The sequence below is a fragment of the Suncus etruscus genome, chromosome 5, assembly GCF_024139225.1.
Source record: "Suncus etruscus isolate mSunEtr1 chromosome 5, mSunEtr1.pri.cur, whole genome shotgun sequence".
In the NCBI taxonomy this organism is placed as follows: Eukaryota; Metazoa; Chordata; class Mammalia; order Eulipotyphla; family Soricidae; genus Suncus; species Suncus etruscus.
The window spans coordinates 111,618,060-111,639,980 of record NC_064852.1 but is presented as its reverse complement, the minus strand read 5'-3'; the positions used below and the strand labels follow the sequence as shown (position 1 = coordinate 111,639,980).

At 39.7% G+C, this 21,921-nt stretch overlaps 1 protein-coding gene and 1 non-coding gene across 2 annotated transcripts in view; one reads left to right on the top strand and one right to left on the bottom strand.

Moving 5' to 3' along the window:
• DYTN (dystrotelin) overlaps positions 1–21,921 on the bottom strand; it is a 104,078-nt gene that overhangs the window by 62,498 nt on the left and 19,659 nt on the right. The window contains 8 exon segments of the mRNA XM_049772902.1: positions 3,724–3,835; positions 6,620–6,783; positions 7,028–7,099; positions 11,679–11,735; positions 11,737–11,780; positions 12,474–12,559; positions 16,357–16,516; positions 16,519–16,591. Coding sequence (XP_049628859.1) covers positions 3,724–3,835; positions 6,620–6,783; positions 7,028–7,099; positions 11,679–11,735; positions 11,737–11,780; positions 12,474–12,559; positions 16,357–16,516; positions 16,519–16,591 — 768 coding nt within the window.
• On the top strand, positions 2,124–2,254 carry LOC126010189 (small nucleolar RNA SNORA51). Its single transcript, XR_007496316.1, has one exon. It is a non-coding gene; the product is annotated as a small nucleolar RNA SNORA51 (small nucleolar RNA).

Genomic DNA, 21,921 nt, shown 5'->3' with positions numbered 1-21,921 from the left:
GAAGGTGCATGATAGGGGCCAGAGTGATAGCACAGTGGGGAGGAGATTTGTCTTGCATTGGACAACCCATGTTAGATACCTAGCTTTCCATATGATGCCTGAGCCTTCAAGGAATAATTTCTGAGCACAGAGCCAGGAATAATCCTGGAGTACCATACCACCAAGTGTGGTTTAAAAAAATAAACAGAAAACAAAGGAAGGTGTTTGGTCTCAATCAAAAGGATGCTTTGCTCTGATAATTGAAGTCCAAGTCCTCTTCCTCTTGCTGGCGTTTTCTTTCTGATCCCATCTCTCTGGGCTTTCTCTCTAGCAGTCTCTGCTTCACTACCCATTGACCCAGCACTTACACCCCCTAAATACAGCCTCATCTGCCACCCAGGGGGAGCACATTGGAATCCTGCACTTGCCCGCAGTTCTGCCTTCTGCAGAGTTGAGTGTCCCTTGAGTTGTGTCTGTTTCTCTAGTAACCTTTCCCAGTGAGATCCTTCACGGAAGCTGAGCTCAGTTCAGATTTTATACATCTAGTGTTACCACTCAGAAGCACTCAATTCTTTTTCTTTCTTTCTTTCTTTCTTTCTTTCTTTCTTTCTTTCTTTCTTTCTTTCTTTCTTTCTTTCTTTCTTTCTTTCTTTCTTTCTTTCTTTCTTTCTCTTTCTTTCTTTTCTTTGTTTCTTTTTCTGTCCTTTCTTTCTTTTTTCTTCTTCCCTCTTTCTCTCTCTCTTTCTTTCTTTTCTCTTTCTTTCTTTCTTTCTCTTTCTTTCTTTTCTTTGTTTCTTTCTTTTTCTGTCCTTTCTTTTCTTTGTTCTTTCCTCTTTCTTTCTCTCTCTCTTTCTTTCTTTTCTTTGTTTCTTTCTTTTTTGTCCTTCTTTCTTTTCTTTTTCTTCCTTCCTCTTTCTTTCTTTCTTTCTTTCTTTCTTTCTTTCTTTCTTCCTTCCTTCCTTCCTTCCTTCCTTCCTTTCTTTCTTTCTTTCTTTCTTTCTTTCTTTCTTTCTTTCTTTCTTTCTTTCTTTCTTTCTTTCTTTCTTTTTCTTTCTCTTTTTCTGTCTTTCTCTTTCTTTTTCTTTCTTTCTTTTGCCACACCTGGTAGCATTCAGGGGTTACTCCTGGTTCTGATCTCAGAAATTGCTCCTAGCAGGCTCAGGTGACCATATGAGATGCTGGGGATTTAACCTAGGTTTGTCCTGGGTCAGCAGCATGCAAGGCAAACACCCTACTACTATCTTATCACTCTGGCCCCTCATCTGAATTTCTTCACCATATTTTTCCCTGTTCATACAGGACTAAAGCCCAAGCCTATGCCCAGCCAAACATCAGAACTCCTCTTTTTTAAAGCATCCCTGCTAGGTGAAATTCTGATTCTGAAAGCAGAAAGCAGTTATGAGAGGGGTCAAGATAGCTATTCCTATTTGGGAGATAGATTCTTGTGAGAATTGTGGGGAAATTTCTCTGAACTTCAGGGAAATACTCAGTTGATTCATTCTGTATATGATTCTAGCAGATTCACAGGCCACCAGGAGGCACCATGTGAATGAATGAACAGCGACTGCCCCAAGGGAACAAAGCAGACACTGAACATTGGAATCTGAAGTGTAATTAAACAGTGTGGCCACAGAGTGTCAGTATAACATTAATAAACCATTCTCTCTCCTGGCACTTCTAGAGATAGAAGGATCCTGGCCAGTGAGCCTGAGGGCTAATGAAGTCCAGGAAGGCAAAACTCAAAGGAAATTATTTGTCAGAATCTGGGCACTTTATTTTGGGGCCTGTTCATGAGGAGAAAATGCCCTCAGTAAAATCAATTCAACTATGTTCTTCATGCCCTACTATCTCAGAGTGATTCTGCTGGAAAAAAGGATCCATAGAAATGATGATGGAAATAAAGTTCTTTCTGGGAAATAAAGATTATGCTTTTTGCTTAAAACTTGCTTTCCTGTTGTTTATTTCTTCTTAGAAAAGACTTTTCTTATTGAATGTTTATCATTTTATTTTAAAAATAGTTGAAGAGTGACTTTCAAAAAATCAAAAATTCAAACAATAAAGTTTGAATTTTATGCTACTCCAGTCAAAACTAATAGTAGCCTTTCTTTCTTTCTTTTTATTTTAACCTTAAAATGTGTTTGACTGGCCTCCCATGCTTACCACAGACTGTGGTCTTATAACAACTGTACAGAAAGAGAAGGCACTGTAAATGCATCCCATATAAACCTCAGCCCAGACTCTTTACATGGTCTGTATTGTGAATTGGGGGACATAGAAAAAAAAGTGTTTGACCAAGACCCAAAGAGCAGGGGAACTTTTTATTCAGTAGGAAGCTGGCAATTAAATTAAGGAAGAGAACACTAGGACAACAGTGGAGGGGAAAAGTGCCAGCCCTAAAGGCAGCTGAGGGACTGGAGAGACTGGGGGCATTGAGGGAAGTGGACACTAGTGAAGAGATTGGTGTTGAAACATTGTATGTCTGAAAATGAATGCTGCAAAACTTTATAGCTATATAATTTATAGTGATTAAATATTAAAAATTTTAAAATGTGTTTGAAGTTTAGGACCTAGAAAGATGGAAAACAAGGAAATGTCTCCCCAAATGTACTAGCATCTAGAAGTTTTCTTTTATCATTTTTTTTTGCTAAACCAGAGTCTCTTTACAATCTGTGCATATGTCCAATTTCTCTTATTTCTCACATATATGTTCTAGTATATAGTGTGAAACTGATTGCTTCAGATGGGCATCTCTTTGGCGTTGTCAAGCAGCAGAAGGGTTTGTTAAAATATTTATGTAAATATAGCTGTAAAGAATGATGCCATCGGGGCCGGGCGGTGGCGCTGGAGGTAAGGTGCCTGCCTTACCTGCGCTAGCCTAGGAGACGGACCGCGGTTCGATTCGATCCCCCGGCGTCCCATATGGTCCCCCAAGCCAGGAGCGACTTCTGAGCGCATAGCCAGGAGTAACCCCTGAGCGTCACCGGGTGTGGCCCAAAAACCAAAAAAAAAAAAAAAAAAAAAAAAGAATGATGCCATCATGCAATTTGCTGCAACATGGATGGAACTGAAAGATATTATGTTAAATGAAGTAAGCCAGAAGAAGGATAAATATAGAATAATATCATTTCTATTCTATTTAGAATAACTGCATGAAGAAATGCAACGGCTTAAATGGGGGTTATAGAGAACACTCAAAGACCCAGAATATAGGTAGGAGAAGAAAAAAATGGAGTGGAGGAGGAGAAAGACACATATGAAATCATGGAAGACAGGAGCTAAAGGGTCTCAGGTGCTGGATGTTGGGGTTAAAGAAAGACAGAGCTAAATATCCAACCCAAAGTCAACAACAATGAAATCATGAGACCCAAACTTGAACAACCAAACTTAAAAACGGTGTCTGTTATGCTGGCAGGCTGGGGTGGGTGGTGGTGGCATGGGATGGACTCTGGACACGTTGGTGGAGGGAGGTGGAACTGGTGGTGGGATTGGTGTTGTAACATTGTATGTCTGAACCCCAATTATGAAGAACATTTTACATCACAATGATTTAAATAAAATATATTTATGGAAATAAAGTAAATTTACACAAGAGCTATTTAGGGTTGAGGCAGTACCTCCTTAAACTAATAATATATTACAGGAACAAAATAGTAGTTTTGGTTTAGTGGTGAAAGTGTTATAAACAGCTGTAGCATAAGTCAACAGGATTCATGAATAGTTTGGTAACACTGCACTAGATATTACCTGGACACAGTGCTCAATCACAGGGTGAGACTTCTGGTGGTGTTTGTTGTGAGGACCAGAGAGGAAACAGGTCTGACAAATGTCAAAGTTGAGGCACTTCACACAGCGATATCTGAGAATTAAAATAAAAATGAAGGAGCAGAGCAACAGCTTAAGATCATGGTACTTGCTCTTTATGCAGCCAACATGGTCTGATCTCTGAGACTATATATGCTTTACTTAGCACCACCACGAATGATCAATGAACACAGAGGCAGAAATAAGCCCTAAGTACTGACTAGTACTGAGAGCTCTGCCCTCTTCTCCAAGTGGAGGGTACTGTGGCATAAAACTTTGCCTTAAGTTATGGCCAGAGGTGATGAAACAAAGTTGGTGAAATAAACTCTTCATAGACTGAAACTGAACTCTCCATGACTCACCATTTCTTTCCTTATGTATGACTTTTCTTGCCTCTGTAAGCATTTCCAGCTCTCTTAAAAGACAAAAAATGAGACATCCATGCTTTAAATTCTATATATTGTTGAAAAGAAATGACACAGAAGCCTGCAATTATCATTAGTTTATATATGAATAAGTGAGCAATAAGTGCTAGGAATTGAGATGTGGGGTAAGAGAGAAAGAGAGAGGGAGAGAGAGGAAAAGGGAGGAAGAGGGAGAGAGGGAGAAGAAGATAGAAAATAGAGAGATAGATGAGGGGGAGAGAAGAAGAGGAAGAGAACAGAGGGAGGAGAGAGCAAAGGTGAGATGAAGAGGATAAGAGAGGGAGAGGGAGTAAAATGGAGAAGGCAATAGAGAGAAAGGGAGAGAAATGGAGTGGAAAAGAGTCAGAGAAACTGGTCAGATTTTTTAACTTGTTTCTGTGGACTGGATTAGAGAATACCAGGTATAAAGAGGAAGAGGAAGTTAATGGAATCAGATTAGTTTAGGATACTCCAGACTTATCAGGATAATTAATTGTTCTAAAGAATAAAGTGGAGCAATCCTCAGAATGCTCTTTGGAAAGTTGGTAGAAGTTGGAAAGTTTGGCCCAAGTCATTTGAAGGCAGAACAGAAGCCAGAGCCCTCATTACTTCCCCTTCTCATGCCCACGCCTGCTGGGAGTACTTGTGCCCCTCTAATTTGTGTTTTACCCACCCGGTGTGCCATCCATCATTTTGCACATCTGTACATTTCCTGCCCCTGTATTCCCACCAATGAAAACACCCATTTGCTGGGTTGAATGCTGGCTGTCTCTTTTCTTGCTGTCTGGGGTCATTTTATCTTCACTGCCTTCTGTTTTGCTAATGGAAAATCTAAAATAACTGAAGAGAATGTTTTGGGGCTAGGGGGATTATCCTGGAAAAAAACAGGATTTACTCCTGATTCTGTGCTCCAGGTACATGTGGTACCACTGTTTGAACCAGCTGTAAGGCAGTACCTAAACCTCTAGACAGTTTCTACAAAGCTAGTATGAAATTGTTGCTTGTCACCATAGTACCGTGGAAAAGTCTGAGTCTCCCCCTTCAAATCCAATGTATAAATCTCTCTTTTCCCTCCAGGCCTTGAGAGAATGGACTCAGTTGTTTCCTTGAAACCTCGTGATTAATGTTCTCAGTTGCCCACACTGGGAGGCAGCAGAACATCATGGCTGAAGAGCTGAGTCCAAGTTTCGGTTGCCAGTCTCTTCCAGTCTGGCTGAATTTAAACAAGCTATCCAGCATCTCTGCAAATTGAAAGTAACACTAGCTTTTGTGCTGTGTGTGTGTGTGTGTAGTTTATAATAAATCTAAAATTTAATTATCCATAAGAACCAGCACTTGTTTAATACTTAATAAATGTCAACCACCATAATAGCTGTTTTGGATGATTCAAGTATTTGATTTGATTTTTTTGTGTGGTTAAAGAAGACAAATGTTTTTGCTTTTTAGGGGATATCAAAAAGTCATCGAGATAGATGTTGTTTCAATAGAATCATATTATATTAATTTTAGAGATAAAAATGCCATTTATAAGCAATTGGGAAGATATTGACATTTCCTCCCTCCAACCATCTGTGTTCCCTTTTTGGAAAGTGGAAAGCAGAAAATATCTGGGGATAATAAAAATTGGGTCTCTGTTGCCTGTTTGAGGCTTACTGAAGTCAATGAAATACTGGTGAGTTACCGACTGTACCACACTCCTGCAATTAAAATACTGAAGAGTGAGCAATTGTACCTCACTTTTGGATTCAAATGCTATATAGCTGTAAGAAATGATGCAATTATGCAATTTTCAGCTACATGGATGGAACTGGAAATTATTGTGTTAAATGAAGTAAGCCAGAAGAAAGATTAATACAGAATGGCATCACTTCTATGTGGTATTTAGAATAATTGCATGAAGAAATGCAATAGTCTTTATGGGAGTTGTCTTAAACAGCCTTGGCCCAGAAATTCAATAGTCTTAATGGTAGTTGCCTTGAACACTTGGCCCAAGAGTATAATGAGGAAAAGGAAAGAAACTGAGTTGGAGAAGAAACAAAAATATGAAAGAATAAGGGCCAGGGGCCAAGGGGTCTCAGGTGCATTGGTGGTGTTAAAAAGTGACAGAGTGGGGGGGGGTGACAGAGTTAAATATCCAAGCCAAAGGCAACAATAATGTAATCAAGAGATCCAAAGTTTAACAATCTAAATTTAAAAGGGACTGTTATACTGGCAGGCTGGGGCTGGGGAATGATATGGGAAACATTGGTGGAGGTGAAGGGAAGTGGACACTGGTGGTGGAATTGGCCCTGATTTATTGTGTGTCTGAAACCCAACTATGAAGGACTTTGTAACTCTTAATTATGTCAATAAAATTAAAATTTAAAAAAAATACTGATGAGTTACTGACTGTATCTCCCTCTATGATTGAAACGCTGGTAAGTGAAGGACTGTACCTCACTCCTGTGATAGGAAAATCGTTGCAGATTCTACATCTGATAGGGTGAGTGGCTATTTTTGTGGCTGAGAGTCGGTAACAGGTTGGGATCCACAGAAGAATGAGGGGCTCTGACTCCAACCAAGTGAGAAATTTCTCCTCTTTGATTGCTGGACTCAACACCTGAAAAGCAACCACACACTTAGTTTTAGTTCTAGGCCTGTCTTTGTTCTCTAGTATAGAAAAAATTTGTTCCCCTCTTTCCTGGGCCTGTTTTTGCCAGGTTGGTGAAAGAAGTTGATTATATAAATAGTCAAATGCATGAATGTCAACCTTACAGCGTAACATATAGCAAATAGCTTTGTCATTAAAGTCAGTCAACCAAAGTGTCTCCTCCCAAATCTCAGGAGCACCAGTTGACACTCACCCCTTGGAAATAGCTGTGGGCGGCACTTTCCACAGAGCACAGAGCATGACTCTCCCCTACAACAGTTGGGACCTGCAGGAGGCAAAATACTCCACGTCAGCATTCAGGAGAAGCAAGCGGCCACCACAATTAGCACACTTGACTGACAGTGTTGACAGCGAAGGCTCATCAGACTGGGATGTCTGAGATGTGAAAAACCGTCTTAAAGTGGGCAAGCAAAAAGGAAAAGTGTGGAGGTCATGTGTGCTGTTTGATGGGACACAATGGATGTGGAGTGGGAAGAGAAGGACTGGGGGAGAAACTGGGCTGGGAAAAAAGTCCTGCAGCTGGACTCAAACAGATATGGCTTCCTTCACGGCACTTCTCATGACCAATACCAAATTATTCCTACCCTTTTCTATCTGTTTCTATGAATTACATAGATGCCAAAGCTCTCTTACCCTGAAGCATTCTTTTAAGGAGAATTATTTCAAACACTTTCATTTCATCTCATTTTCACCAAAAGCCAGTTACTGAAGGAGGACCAGATCATTATCTATTTTTAGAGCCAGAAGTGATTAAAGACCTAATATTTTGCTCAAGGCCTAAAAGGAAGTTTTATAAAAAGAAACATGGTCCATTGGTGAACAAGGGAGGAGATTTGAAACACACATGAATTGTTTATTCAGTTATAATAAATGGAAAAATATCTTCTTTTGGGACAACATGTGTGAAACTGTGGGAAGTTAACAACTAGTTACACCAGCCCCCACTGCTGTAGCTCATGGAACTTAAAGGACAGGTTTTTGTAACCAGAATTCTGTAATTTTCTATGCTTATACCTGCATTTTGTCCTAAAAGGAAGCTTATACCAACCCTAAGCTCATGTGATACCTTGTGCTACTTCAAAATGTCTTAGCGGATGTTATGCCCTTATAAGGAGCTTGCGTTACCTCAGAATATCTTAGCAGATGTTATGCCCTTATAAGGGAATCATCCCTACCCCCTTTCCCTTTCTTATGGTATATAAGGATGAACAAAGAAAGCCATGGGGCCCTTTGCCTCTGTTCGGTTCTGGACGGGCACTGGACCCTGGCTGGCCAGAATAAAGAACCCACTTGAGCTTGTGCCTGAGTGACTATTTCTTCATTTCTCTGCATCAGAGCAGCATCTGGACTACCGAGCCTTTCAAAACTTGAAGTGAAATAAGTCAAGAGAGAAACAGATGTCATATGATTTTACTCTGGGTGGAAGACAAACAAAAACTATTCCCAAACCTAACTCTTAGCTGCAGAGAGTAGATTGAAGTTGACAGAGGGGAAGGTGGCTGGGGCAGGTGATGAAGTGAGAAAATGAAGTTCTACCTTACACGGTGCTTAAATGTTTACACTGGGCATTGGAAACTTAATTTAAAGCCATAAATTGATGTTCCCTCAAAATACTATTTTCTTAAAAAGTGAGTTGGCTGCAGAATTGAAATCTCACTCTGAGACTCTGTTGAGTGTTCATTGTTGTCCCAGAAACCTTAAATGTATTCCCATGGCCTGATCTGCACTACGTTTCATACAGTGACTTGCTGTCTTCCCACCAGGCTCACCCTACAGAGTGTAAGGAAGTGACTAAGACCTCCCTTGTGAATGTTAAGAGGCTACAAGTCCAGCTCTGACATTAACTATATGCATAGCGACATGTACTTGTCACATCCATTTATGCCCATTTAGTCATGGATGCTCATTTCAAGTCTGATGTCATATATAGCACAGGCTGTCAGTAAGCATTGCCTGCAAGCTCAAAAGTAATTTTCAAGACCCCCACTGAGTCCATCAACTCGAATAAACATTCTTCTAATCAGGAAAGTGGCACTTAGAACCACTTTGCCGACAATTAGCCAAGCAGAAGTCAACAAACATTTGCTTAATCATGGGTGGCTTGTACTTTACATTGACAATCACCCCATCACCAGCTGAATGTAAGTAACTATGTCCTGCATAGTTTCTTGGTCTTTGTCTGAGAAATAATTCAGTCCAAACTTTCCTTTTGCAAATGCTGATGAAGTAAGGAGAATATATACTTATTTGGTGCCTTAGAGTCTTGGGAAAGTGGTTGAACTTCATTTATAAAATAAAGTAACTACAGAATCCAGTACTGTGGTTGTTTAGCTCTGTGGCTCTGATCCCATTAGGGAGTAAATAAAGTGGGTGCTAGCCCCTATTTTTAGCTTGAAATAGGTGCACCAAGACACTGTGGATTCATTGCCCATTTGACTAATTTCTTGCAGGTGTTCTATGGGAGAATGAAAAGTGAGAGGCTATGCTGGCAAGGCAGAATACCTCTTGACATGATAATTAGAATGCTTGGAGGAGGAGTTTGCATTACCCAGTGAAACATGGACTTTTTCTGGAATCTGTCTCTTGAAGTCTTCCTACTGGCAATGACATAATTTGTTAGTCAACCCTCTTTTTCACTAACAGCTTTCTGAGGGGCACACTAAGGCACAAAGATAAGGGAACAATAAGGCAGAAGCTGCCTCTTGGGCAACTGGTCAACCTCAATTGAACCAGACTAGCTGAACTAGTTGGGCGAGTTGGCCTGAGGCCAGATGTGTTTTTAGGAGATGAATGCAAAGAATTTTGTGGGCAAGGAAAATATTCCTCAGTCTTGCTTTCACTCATCTTCCAGCTATGGCAATTCAGCAATTTTGATGGATGGACACTTGTTCTCACTCTCCTGTTTTATGCCACATAACACAGAGAAGCCCCAAGATGCTGTGGCTGCTGGAGGAGTAGCCCTGATCAGTGACAAAGCTTTTTGAGAATGAGAAGACGGGCCCCATGTCCTGCTGCAACAATCCAAACAGCTCAGAAGTGACTATACCTGGCATGTCATCAGGCACAATATCTAAGAGTATTCCTACATGTAAACATGAGGAATTCTCTAGCATTTTTAGAATTTTCCAGAATAATTTCAATACTGGTTTTGTTGATCAATGTGGCCCGGAGTTACTAAATTATTGTGTGTGTGTGTGTGTGTGTGTGTGTGTGTGTTTGTGTGTGTTTTGGTCGCACCTGGATGGCACTCAGGGGTTACTCCTGGCTCTGCACTCATAAATCATCACTCCTGGCAACCTGGGGGGATTACATGGGACCCCAGGAATCGAACCAGGGTTTGTTCTGGTTAAACCACATTCAAGGATAAAGCCCTACCACTGTGCTATTGCTCTGGCCCCAGAAATTACTAAATGTTAAGAAAAAAATCAATGGGAAGGTAATTTTCGATAGGTTTGGCCCAAAACCTACTTTCTGCCCCAGGTTCTGAAATTATTCTCTTTATACTATTTGTCCTTCCTCTGGTCATGACTTTCCTTTCTTTTGGGTCCCCAAGAGTTCAGAATGTGTCCCCTCATGTCTCCCCATTCCTTCCTGTATGCTACTGTGTTATTTGAGCCAAAGATTATTTGAGAATCTATAGAAGGTGAAAGAGCTCTAAGAATAGGACATGATTAGTGGTGGGAATGTTGCACTGTTTCTGACTAAAACCCAACTACAATCATGCTTGTAAGCATGGTGTTTAAATAAAGATTTTATAAAAAACAAACAAAAAGGACATGGGTTTTTCTTTTTTCTTTTTTTTTTAAAGTAAAATTGTATTTATAAAGGAACTGTCTATTTGTCAGCAGTGTCTTCTCCCTGTTAATGGGGGCAGGTTAGTTTGGGAACAAGGACAAAGGACAGAGGGTCAGTGCTAAAGGAGACTGACTGCTCTGAAATGTGTCTTTCAACTTTCTTAACAATCTTTCCCCAAAACAAACAAACAAAATGCTCCAGATGGCTGTGGGGTGCTTCCTCTACCTGACTATAGAGAGACATCGTTTTAGTGAAAAAAATTATTTTCAAAAATTATTTAAACAATTTGTAAAATCTTCTTAGAGCCTGAGTTGAATAAATATGTGGATAGATGTTCAATTTATGTGAACCATGTTTTTTGTCTCATTTTGAACATGGTTGAATCAAGTCATGAACTTATGATTTATGATGCTAAGTTGTATTACATAGAAATAGTCAATGAAGAATTTTAGGTTTGGGGCTAGCAGGTATATTTTTTGGAAAGCTCACTAGTTGCAATGTTGAGGAGGAGTAGACATGAAGAAAGGCTTGTGTTAAGAAAACTACACAGGAGCCCGGGGAGATAGCACAGCAGTGTTTGCCATGCAAGCAGTTGATCCAGGACCTAAGGTGGTTGGTTTGAATCCTGGTGTCCCATATGGTCCCCCTTGCCTGCCAGGAGCTATTTCTGAGCAGATAGCCAGGAGTAACCTCTGAGCACTGTCGAGTGTGGCCCAAAAACCAAAACAAACAAACAAAAAATCCTGCTTTGGGGCTGGTGAGGTGACGCTAGAGATAAGGTGTCTGCCTTGCAAGCGCTAGCCAAGGAAGGACCGTGGTTTGATCCCCTGGCGTCTCATATGGTTCCCCCAAGCCAGGGCAATTTCTGAGCACTTAGCCAGGAGTAACCCCTGAGCATCAAATGGGTGTGCCCCCCAAAAGAAATAGAAAACTACACAGGAAAAAAAAGTAATAGATCATGCCCACATTTAGGTAGTATGTGACTAAAGAGAGGAGTGCCCCCCTTGAGAGTTGTAGAAATTAGAATTCTTAATTTTTTTAAGATTTACCTGTTGTAGATCTGTTAGTAGGTTTTTAAAAACACTTCAAGTCATGCAGTTGCCAAAACTCTTCCCCTCCCCTATTATTTTCTGTATAAAGCTGAAAAAGAGGTGGGTATATATGGAGAAGAAATAAATATTTAAACAGAATAATGTGTTATATCCTTGAAGACTTTATACTTTGAATTCTAAACAGTTTATTTATAGATATGAAAGGAAAAGGATAGAATATATAAAATATATATGTATAGATATAAATATATATAAATATAAATTTCTATTTATAGATATGAAAGAAAAAGGGGAAATTATATATATATTAAATATTTGCTTGAAACTTTGAAGGTATCTCAAACTGGATAATTTGATAAGTAGTGAAAACTCATTTGCACTGACTCTTGGTAAATCAACACATTAATAATGAAGGTCGTATAAAATTTAAAAGGGTCAATATGAAGACATTTCCTCATCAAAGGAATAAAAGCTACAAGTTATCTTAATAAGCTCTACCCAAGTCAATATTATTGACAACTAAGTAATAATTAAATAGAATGTGAAGATCCAGGTTTTAAAAAAACAATCCAGGTATATGAAGGAATGGGTATCGGAACATTGTATGACCAAATCTCAATGATAAAATACTTTGTAACTGTGTCTCTTATGGTGACTCAATTAAAATTTTTTTTAAATCCAAGTCATGTTGAACGTATGCTGAAGCCCCATGTCAAGGACACACACACACACACACACACACACACACACACACAGAAGCAATTGAAGGTACTTGATGACCACAAATGTTACCTCTGTATTTTGTGAGTGGGCTATCTCCAGAGAGAGCTATCATGGCAGCAGTAGCAGGGATGAGCTTTAGGAAATCTCTTCCTGTGCTGCTTGGTGACAAAAAGGACAAGAACAAGAAAAGATAAGGACATTCTTGGGAAAAGTTGTCTCTTAGAATCCTAACCATGATCGTGTTACAAATTCCAGCTATTCCTGGCTTATTGCTATACATCTGGAATTGCACAATATTAGGAATTGCATCCATATGTTACTATTAATTTGCCCAATTATTTATGTGTTAGACTTAATGGTGTCTCTACTAATTTACAGGACTCACTTGTATTCCTGGGGCAATAGATTCACCTTCATAATACTCATGTGTCTTAGGACCCAGTGTCTGAGACAATCCAGGAGTAGGTAGGATCCAAGAAGGAATTCAGTAATGGAGCACTTGGCTTGCACGTGTGAGGTCTTGTTTGGATTACACACACACATACACACACACACACACACACACACACACACACACACACACACGGATCAAGCAAACAAGTTTTAAAATAAATATATTTACATCTAAACAGTTTTCTGGTTCTCCCTCAGAGCCTATTCATTTTTTTGTCCACTGGTTGTACTATTTTTCTTTTTTCTTTTTCTTTTTTTTTTTTTTTTGGTATTTGGGCCACAACCTGCGATGCTCAAGGGTTACTCCTAGCTATGCACTCAGAAATCGCTCCTGGCTTGAGGACCATATGGGACACTGGGGGTCAGCCATGTGCAAGACAAATGTGCTACAGCTGTGCTATCGCTCTGACCCCTGAATGTACTATTTTTTAAAATTAAAAGCCAGGCCGGAGGGGTGGTGCAAGTGGTAAGGCATCTATCTGCCTTGCCAGTGCTAGCTTAGGATGGACAGCTGTTTGATTTCCCAGCATCCCATATGATCCCCCAAGCCAGGGGTTACTTCTGGGAGTCAAGTTCAAGGTCTCAGTCTCCCATTGAATCCCTCCAAGTGTATGTTGTATTGCTTTTTATTTCGTTTCTCCACTATCCAACTGTATAATAATTACTATGATGTTTAGTTTTTACTTCTTCATTAGGAGGAGAGCCATGGTACCATAAGCAGTTGTGCTCCTAGGCTATTCCCAGCCTTGTATTCTGGGGTTGCTCCAGGCAGTGCTGGACCAGAAAGTTTTCAGAATCAACCCTATGTTGGAAGCATTCAAAGAAAGTGCCTTAATCCCTGAACTATCTCTTCAGCCTCTTTACTATGGCATTTTTTAAAGTTTATAATAAACATTTAAAAAAGTCAAGATAGTGCCTACAAAAGGATAGAAAAATGGTAAATCCAGAGGTGAATGAAAGTCACACTAGTGATTCTTCAGCACTTATAACCAAGTGTTCGACATGGTCTAAAGTGGTTTATAGGTGCATTGAGCTGAATGTTGATGTCCCCTCAAAGGACGTGGATTGAAATTTTAACCCCAAAGGTAAGAGAACATGGAGCTGTGCTTTGGTAAATGACCAGGTCATGAGAGTGGAACTCTGATGATTTGGATCAAGGCTTTATAAGAGACCCTCTCTTATATATACAGCCTCCATCTCTGCCTGTGAAGACGGGGCAAGAGAAGGTTCTCCATGAATGTGAGGAAGCAGATTCTCACCAGTCACCTGCTCTGCTAACCTTGACCTTGGTCTTGGCAAGTCCCCAAACCCTAAGAAGTAATTTCTTGACATGAAACTACAACAGATATTTTGTTACATTAATCAAAATAGGGGTCCAAAGATAGCACAGTGGTAAGGCGTTTGTCTTGCACACAGCTGATTTAGGACCAATGGTGGTTCTAATCCCATCATCCCATATGTTCCCCCATGCCTGCCAGGAGTGATTTCTGAGCACAGAATCTGGAGTAACCCCTGAGTGCCGCCAGGTGTGACCCAAACATCCCCCAAATCAAAATAAAGTAAAAGCTTAAGTGTTTAGGTATGAGATCATTAAAACTTATTCCACTTAAGAAAGGCAATGAAGCAAAAAGTAATTAATTACAAAAAATGAACAAAGAAAGGACTCAAGAGAATAGTTTGAAACATTAGTTTGAAAAGGAAAAAGGGAGGGAGTAATAGAAGGAGAGTGAGAGAGAGTGAGAGAAAGAGACAGAGACATAGAGAAGGAAAGTGTATGCTATAGGAACAGACCATGTGGGTGTACATAGAAATTAGTGGTAGGAAATGAACACTGGTAATGGGACAGGTTTTGGAACGTTGTGTGACCAAGACTCAACTATCAGTAACATTTTCATTGGTATTTTAAAGTGATTTAATAAAAAAAAAGAGAGAGAAAGAATAATGTGATTTTTTCCCCATCTCCCATGCACAGATGTATAATCACTCAAGCAAAAGATTACATGGCTTTCTTTTTTTTTTTTTTTTTTTTTTTTTGAGTCGCACCTGGCAGCGCTCAGGGGTTACTCCTGGCTCTCTGCTCAAAAATTGCTCCTAGCAGACTCAGGGTACCATATGGGATGCCGGGATTCGAACCAATGACCTTCTGCAAATGTCCTACCTCCATGCTATCTCTCCGACCCTACATGGATTACTTTTTTTTCTTTTTTCTTTTTTTAATTTTTATTGTGACCAAAGTGCATTAAAAATCTTTCACTACATCATTTATGGTACACAGTGACAATGAATGAGGGGCATTCCCACCACCAGTGCTGTCCTCCCTCTGCCCCTGTTCCCAGTATGCATCCCATATCTCCCTCCTCTACCCCCCAGTATGCTAGTGCAACTGGTCTCCACTTTACAGCTTGTTGTAGATTGAGCTTCCATTCTACCGTCATGGAGTTAAAAAGGATAAGAAAAAAGAGAGAAAAAAATTTGGTGACAACTACCAAAAAAAATAAAAAATAAATAAATAAATAAATAAAGAAGAGAGAGAAAAAAAGAAAGAAAAATGGAAGAAAAAAGAAAAAAAATGGACCCGGCAAATAAAAATAAAAATAAATTTCTAAATAATAACCACAAGCATGAAAAAGAAAGAGAAAAGTGGAAGAAAAGAGAGAAAGAAAATAAAGTAAAAAACCAACAAATCAAAACAAAACAAGAAAAAGAATGGGTGCTGGAGTGGTAGGTTTTGGCGTTCCCCCCACTTTTTTTTTTTTTTTTTTTTTTGCATAGGCACAGTAAGCATTGGGGAAGAAAGGGAATTCCCAAAGTCCAGGACACATAAAACAATAATAATAACAACAACAACAACAACAACAAGATAAGATGTCTTATTGCATAGCTTCAACTTGGACAACACTGACTGAGCAGAACATCTGGACCCATAATATCCTAGGCTTCGGCTTAGGGACTGAACAAAAACAAGAAGCAAGTGTTACAGAAGACTGAATATCACAACAATGATGGATAGGAACCTCTAGAACCTAGAGACTCTATCCTAGACCCTGACCTATAACCTGCGCAAATACCAAGATTGCTAGCTACAGTGGCTTGATTTTCTCACACACAACCGAGAGGAAACTTTCCTGGCATCACAAAAAAGCCTTTGGGATGGGGTAATGAGTATATATGGAGCCAGGAATTAATCCCATAATGGTATGCTTCAAGGATGGAGAAATCCTGAATCTCTTAGGCCTACATGGCTTTCTTAAAAGGCAATGATGGGTTTTTAAGAGAGAGAGAAGTGATGTGAATCCCCCTGTGTTTTTTTGCTTTTAAGGGGTTCATCAAAAAGTGAGAAAGTTCACTCCTCGTTCACACTGCTGGATGAAGAGCAAGTTGGTGGGCAAAGGAAAGAAGCTATCTTATGGACAGTAGAGAATGGACAGTACGACATCAAATGCCAGTGACCAGCAGCCCCCCAAAACCTCCCTTGAACCCTTTGCTGTCATCTCCTCACCTATCATACATGGACATAAGAAGGCTCAGTGTGAGTTCTGAAGCTCTGGGGTGCACAATTCCTGGTCTCTCCATCTGGACTTGTTGAAACAAGTCCTGGAGGGCCTGGAGAAGATGCGACATAGACAGGGAACTGTTTCTCACTTCCTGGGACCTCCAAAGAGCAGGACTTGCTGGATTAGAGAGCTGGTGACCAGGTCCACTGTGTGAGCAAGGGAAAAACTGAGCCTTAGTTCCTGATAGGAGCAAAGATTTCAAAGCAAGCAGGTGTTCTGGGAGTCTAATGATGACTGTTTGATGGCAGCTATTTTCTTGAAAGGGAATTGGACCTAAGTCTCATTTGGGCCTGGTGCCATCTGTGCTATAGAACTCAAGCATGACTATTTGCTAGACAAGTTATCAGTAGAGCAGAGCTATGCCTACCACAAGCTCCAGAAGGTTAATTTCTAGAATGATATAAAGGGGAAACTTAAAAATTAGACTTCTGGAAAAGTTAGAACATGTGGTAGAAGGCAGAGAGACATACTTTTGTCCCCTCTATTAAGTGGATTGAGCAAAATGTGTCTTTTATGTGAAAATACAGTTTTATGCTCTCTTCAGCAAAAACACTTGGATTTTAATATTTAATTGCTTTGGTTAAAAATATTTTGTAGGGTTGGGGCGATAGCACAGCGGGGAGGGCATTTTCTTTGCACCTGGCTAACCCAGAGTCAATCTCCAGCATCCCATGTGGTCCCCTGAGCCTGCCAGGACTGATTCCTGAATGCAGAGCCAGGAGTAATCCTTGAGTACCATTGGGCATGACCCAAATACCAGGGATCAAACAGGCATTTATGATTTCATACTACACACCCCAAACCAGTGATCTTTATAAAAATATTGTACTTTACAAAATAGATCATGCATATACGATGAAGAAAATCATGATTAACACAGACCTCAAGACATTTTCCAGAACTGAGTTTAAATGCTGGTGCCTTGTGATGCCTCCAGCACCACAGGGTGTCACCCTAAAGGCCCTCAGAACATGACCAACACAGTTCCATTCACACAGTGAAAGCTACAGCCCAGTTGGCCCAAGCATCACCAAAAGCGGCCCGAAAGCCCCGTCAACACCATTTGTGAGACTTCCATTTGTGCTACAAGCCACACTATTGACAAAAAGCAATGATTTACTTCTTTTCTGTTTTATTCTCTCTTAAACATTATGCAAGGCAATGAGTGTAAGGAAGAATGAAATACAAAAGACAATTAGTGGATGGTTTCTTGAAGACAGAAGATGGCAGACAAAATCTGCAAATGCCCATTTGCATTGTCTGAGAGATAAAATTATCAAGTGGCCCACAGAGATATTTAAAGACTTCAGCTGGCCAGACGAGAAAACCCCAAGTTTTCTTTTTGACTTCATAAGTCAACAGTAAAGTTGATAAGAAATCTAGCAAATATAGTAAAAAGTCTGCATTTGCTCTTGGCTATGCTTTTCAGGAGAAAAATGTAAAAATGTGAGAAGTAGGATTTGGGGTGTGACTTTAATAAAATCCTGACCCCAGAAGGGGAGGCCTTAAACTCTATTTTATTGTGATTTAATCTCAAAACTTATTGCCTCAGCCTGGCAAGCTATTCCAGATCTTTGTTGTCTGCTTGTCTTCTATGGAAAATCGAAATCAGAGCTGACCTGATAAAAATGGGACCCATCAATCTCCCCCAGAGCTTGCAGCTTGGAGCTCCCATTCTGCTGGAGAAACTCTGCTGGAGGCTTTCTGGCTTTCAAGTTTTTGATTGGTTATCCATTGAGGGTTCATTTTTTTCAACTTCTGATTTTATAGATTGTTACTATTTTCCAGTACTATTTCTATTCCTTTCTGATGCCAGGTTTGATGAAAGTGTTTCCTGAGAGGCATACTCAAATTATTCTGTGTTCCTGAGCTTTGATGAAAGACTTCTATATAATATTGAAGACAACTTTTTTAATGTGAGAAAATCTGGCAAGAATATTTCACAACAGTGTGTAAATGTTTGTATTTTGGGAGATGCTCAGAGGCTCCTCCTGACTCTGTGCTTAGGAGTGATGTGGTGCAAGATGTGGTCTGTCACATTACAAACAATGAGCTAGTTCCTTTAGCAGACTGTTCCTCCCATTAAGTGTAATATTTAGTAAAATCTTATGCAATATATTGATCCGTGGAATAATAATAAATGTGAATAAATTCACTCATGTATATCAATGTTTTAAAAATTGCATCACTTTTTTTTACATATTTTCCTGTATTTGCTCAATATTTTCTTTTCTTTTTTTCTTTATTTAAACATCTTGATTACAAATATGATTCTGATTAGGTTTCAGTCATGTAAAGAACACCCCCCTTCACAAGTGCAACATTCCCACCACCAATGTCCCAAATCTCCCTCCATCCCACCCCAACCCCACCTGTACTCTGGACAGGCTTTCCAGTTCCCTCATTCATTCACATGATTATGGTAGTTCTCAGTGTAGTTATTTTGATAACTGCACTCACCATTCTTTGTGGTGAGCTTCATGAAGTGAGCTGGAAATTCCAGCCCTCCTCTCATTGTCTCAGGATTGTTGCAAAAAGGCCTTTTATTTTATTTTATCTTTAGATGAGTGAAACTCTTCTGTATCTCTCTCTCCCTCTGACTCAGCATGATAACTCTTGTACATCCATGTATAGGAAAATTTCATGACTTCATCTTTCCTGACAGCTGCATAATATTCCATTGTGTATATGTACCACAGTTTCTTTAGCCATTCTTCTATTGAAGGGCATCTTGGTTGTTTTCAGAGCCTGGCTATTGTGAATAGTGCTGCAATAACTATAGGTGTGAGGAAGGGATTTTTGTATTGTATTCTTGTGTTCCTAGGGTATATCCCTAGGAGTGGAATATCTGGATCGAATGGGAGCTCAATTTTCAGTTTTGGGAGGAATCTCCATATCGCTTTCCATTGAGGTTGGACTAGACGGCATTCCCACCAGCAGTGGATAAGAGTTCTTTTCTCTCCACATCCCTGCCAGCACTGATTGTTCTCATTCTTTGTGATGTGTGCCAATCTCTGTGGTGTGAGATGGTATCTGATTGTTGTTTTGATTTGCATCTCCCTGATGACTAGTGATGAGGAGCATTTTTTCATGTGCCTTTTGGTCATTTGTATTTCTTTTTTTTTAATCAAAGTGTCTATTCATTTCTTCTCCCCATATTTTGATGAGATTAGATGTTTTTTCTTATAAAGTTCGGTCAGTGTCCTGTATATTTTGGATATTAGACCCTTATCTGATGGGTATTGAGTGAATAGTTTCTCCCACATGGTGGGTGGCTCTTGTATCCTGGGCACTATTTCTTTTGAGGTGCAGAAGCTTCTCAGCTTAATGTATTCCCATCTGTTTATCTCTGCTTCCACTTGTTTGGAAACTGCGGTTTCCTCCATGAAGATGCCTTTAGTCTCAATGTCTGAGTATCTTACCTACGTGTTGTTTTATATACCTTATGGTATCAGGTCTTTAATCCATTTGGATTTTACCTTCATACATGATGTTAACTGGGGGTCTATGTTCACTTTTTTGCAAGTGGCTAAACAGTTCTGCCAGCACCACTTGTTGTTCCCTGCTCAACTTAGGATTTCTTGCCCCTTGTCAAAGATTAGGTGATTGTATGTCTGGGGAACATTGTCTGAGAACTCAAGCCTATGCAACTGATCTGAAGGTCTGTCTTTATTCCAATACCATGCTGTTTTGATAACTATTGATTTGTAGTACATTTTAAAGTTAGGGGAAAGTAATGCCTCTCATACTCCTTTTCCCTAGGAGTGAGTGCTTTAGCTATTCGAGGGTGTTTATTGTTCCAGATGAACTTCATAAGTTTTTGATCCATTTCTTTGAAGAATGTCATGGGCATCTTTAGAGGAATCGCATTAAATCTGTACAATGCTTTGGGGAGTATTGCCATTTTACTGGTGTTAATCCTGCCAGTCCATGAGCACAGTATGGGTTTCCATTTCCGTGTGTCCTCTCTTATTTCTTGGAGCAGAGCTTTATAGTTTTCTTCATGTCTTTGGTCAAGTAGACTACAAGATATTTGAGTTTGTGTGGCACTAATGTGACTGGGATTGCCTTCTTGATGTCCATCTATTCCCTATCATTATTGGTGTAAAAAAGGCCATTGATTTCTGTGTGTTAACTTTGTAGCCTGCCACCTTGCTATATGAGTCTATTGTTTCTAGATGGTTTTTGGTAGAATCTTTGAGGTTTTCTGAGTATCTTGTCACCTGCAAACAGTGAGAGCTTGATTTCTTCCTTTCCTATCTGTATTCCCTTGATACCTTTTTCTTGCCTGATCGGTATACAAGCACTCTCAGTACTATGTTGAAGAGGAGTGGTGAGAGCCTTGTCTTGTACCAGAATTTAGAGGAAAGGCTTTTAGTTTTTCTCCATTGAGAATAATATTTGCCATTGGCTTGTGGTAGATGGCTTTAACTAGACTGAGAAAGGTTTCTTTCATTCCCATCTTGCTGAAAGTTTTCATCAAGAATGGGTGTTGGGCCTTATCAATTGCTTTCCTTGCATCTATTGATATGATCATGTGAGTTTTATTTTTCTTGTTGTTGATGTTGTGTATGATGTTGATAGATTTATGGATGTTAAACCATCCTTGCATTCCTGGGATGAAACCTACTTGGTTGTAGTGTATGATCATGATGATGCATTGGATCCTATTTGCCAGGATTTTGTTGAAGATCTTTGCATCTGCATTCATCAGGGATATTGGTCTGTAATTTTCTTTTTTGGCAGCACTTCTGTCTGGTTTTGGTATCAAGGCGATGTTAGCTTCATAGAAACTGTTTGGGAGTGTTCCCGTTTATTCAATTTCATGGAATAGCTTGGCTAGGATTGGTAAAGATCCTCTTGAAAAATTTGAAAGAATTCATTAGTAAATTCATCTAGGCTTGGGCTTTTCATTTTGGGCAGATGTTTGATTACAGTTTCAATTTCCTCAATAGTGATTGGGGTGTTTAGATATGCTATATTCTCCTTACTTAACTGTGGAAGGTTATAAGTGTCCAGGAATTTATCCATTTCTTCTAAGTTCTCATGTTTAGTAGCATAAAGTTTTTCAAAGTAGTCTCTGATTATCCTTTGGGTCTCTTTTAGCTGGTACTCTTCGGGCATGCAGGATTTGATTGCATGTAGTCTTTAACTCTGGGAGTATCTCTTTGATGATGTCTTTGACAGTTAATTCTTCCTGGAGATCTCCTACCTGGGCCTCTGAGGATCCAATGATTCTTATGTTGTTTTTGTTGAGTTTATCAAAGACTTCTATTTTCATCTGTTCACATTCATTGAGTACTTTTTTCATTGCCTGATCGTTTGTCTTAAGGTTCTTTTTCAATTTCTTCTGCTGCGTTAAGTTTTTCTGAATCTCATCTTCCAGCATGCTGATTCTGTCCTCAGTTGCTGTTACCCTGCTGGCGAGGCCATCCACTGAGGTTTTCAGTTGAGCTACCATGTTTTTCAGATTCGTTGTTTCTGTTTGGATTTTCCTGATTTCTGTCTGT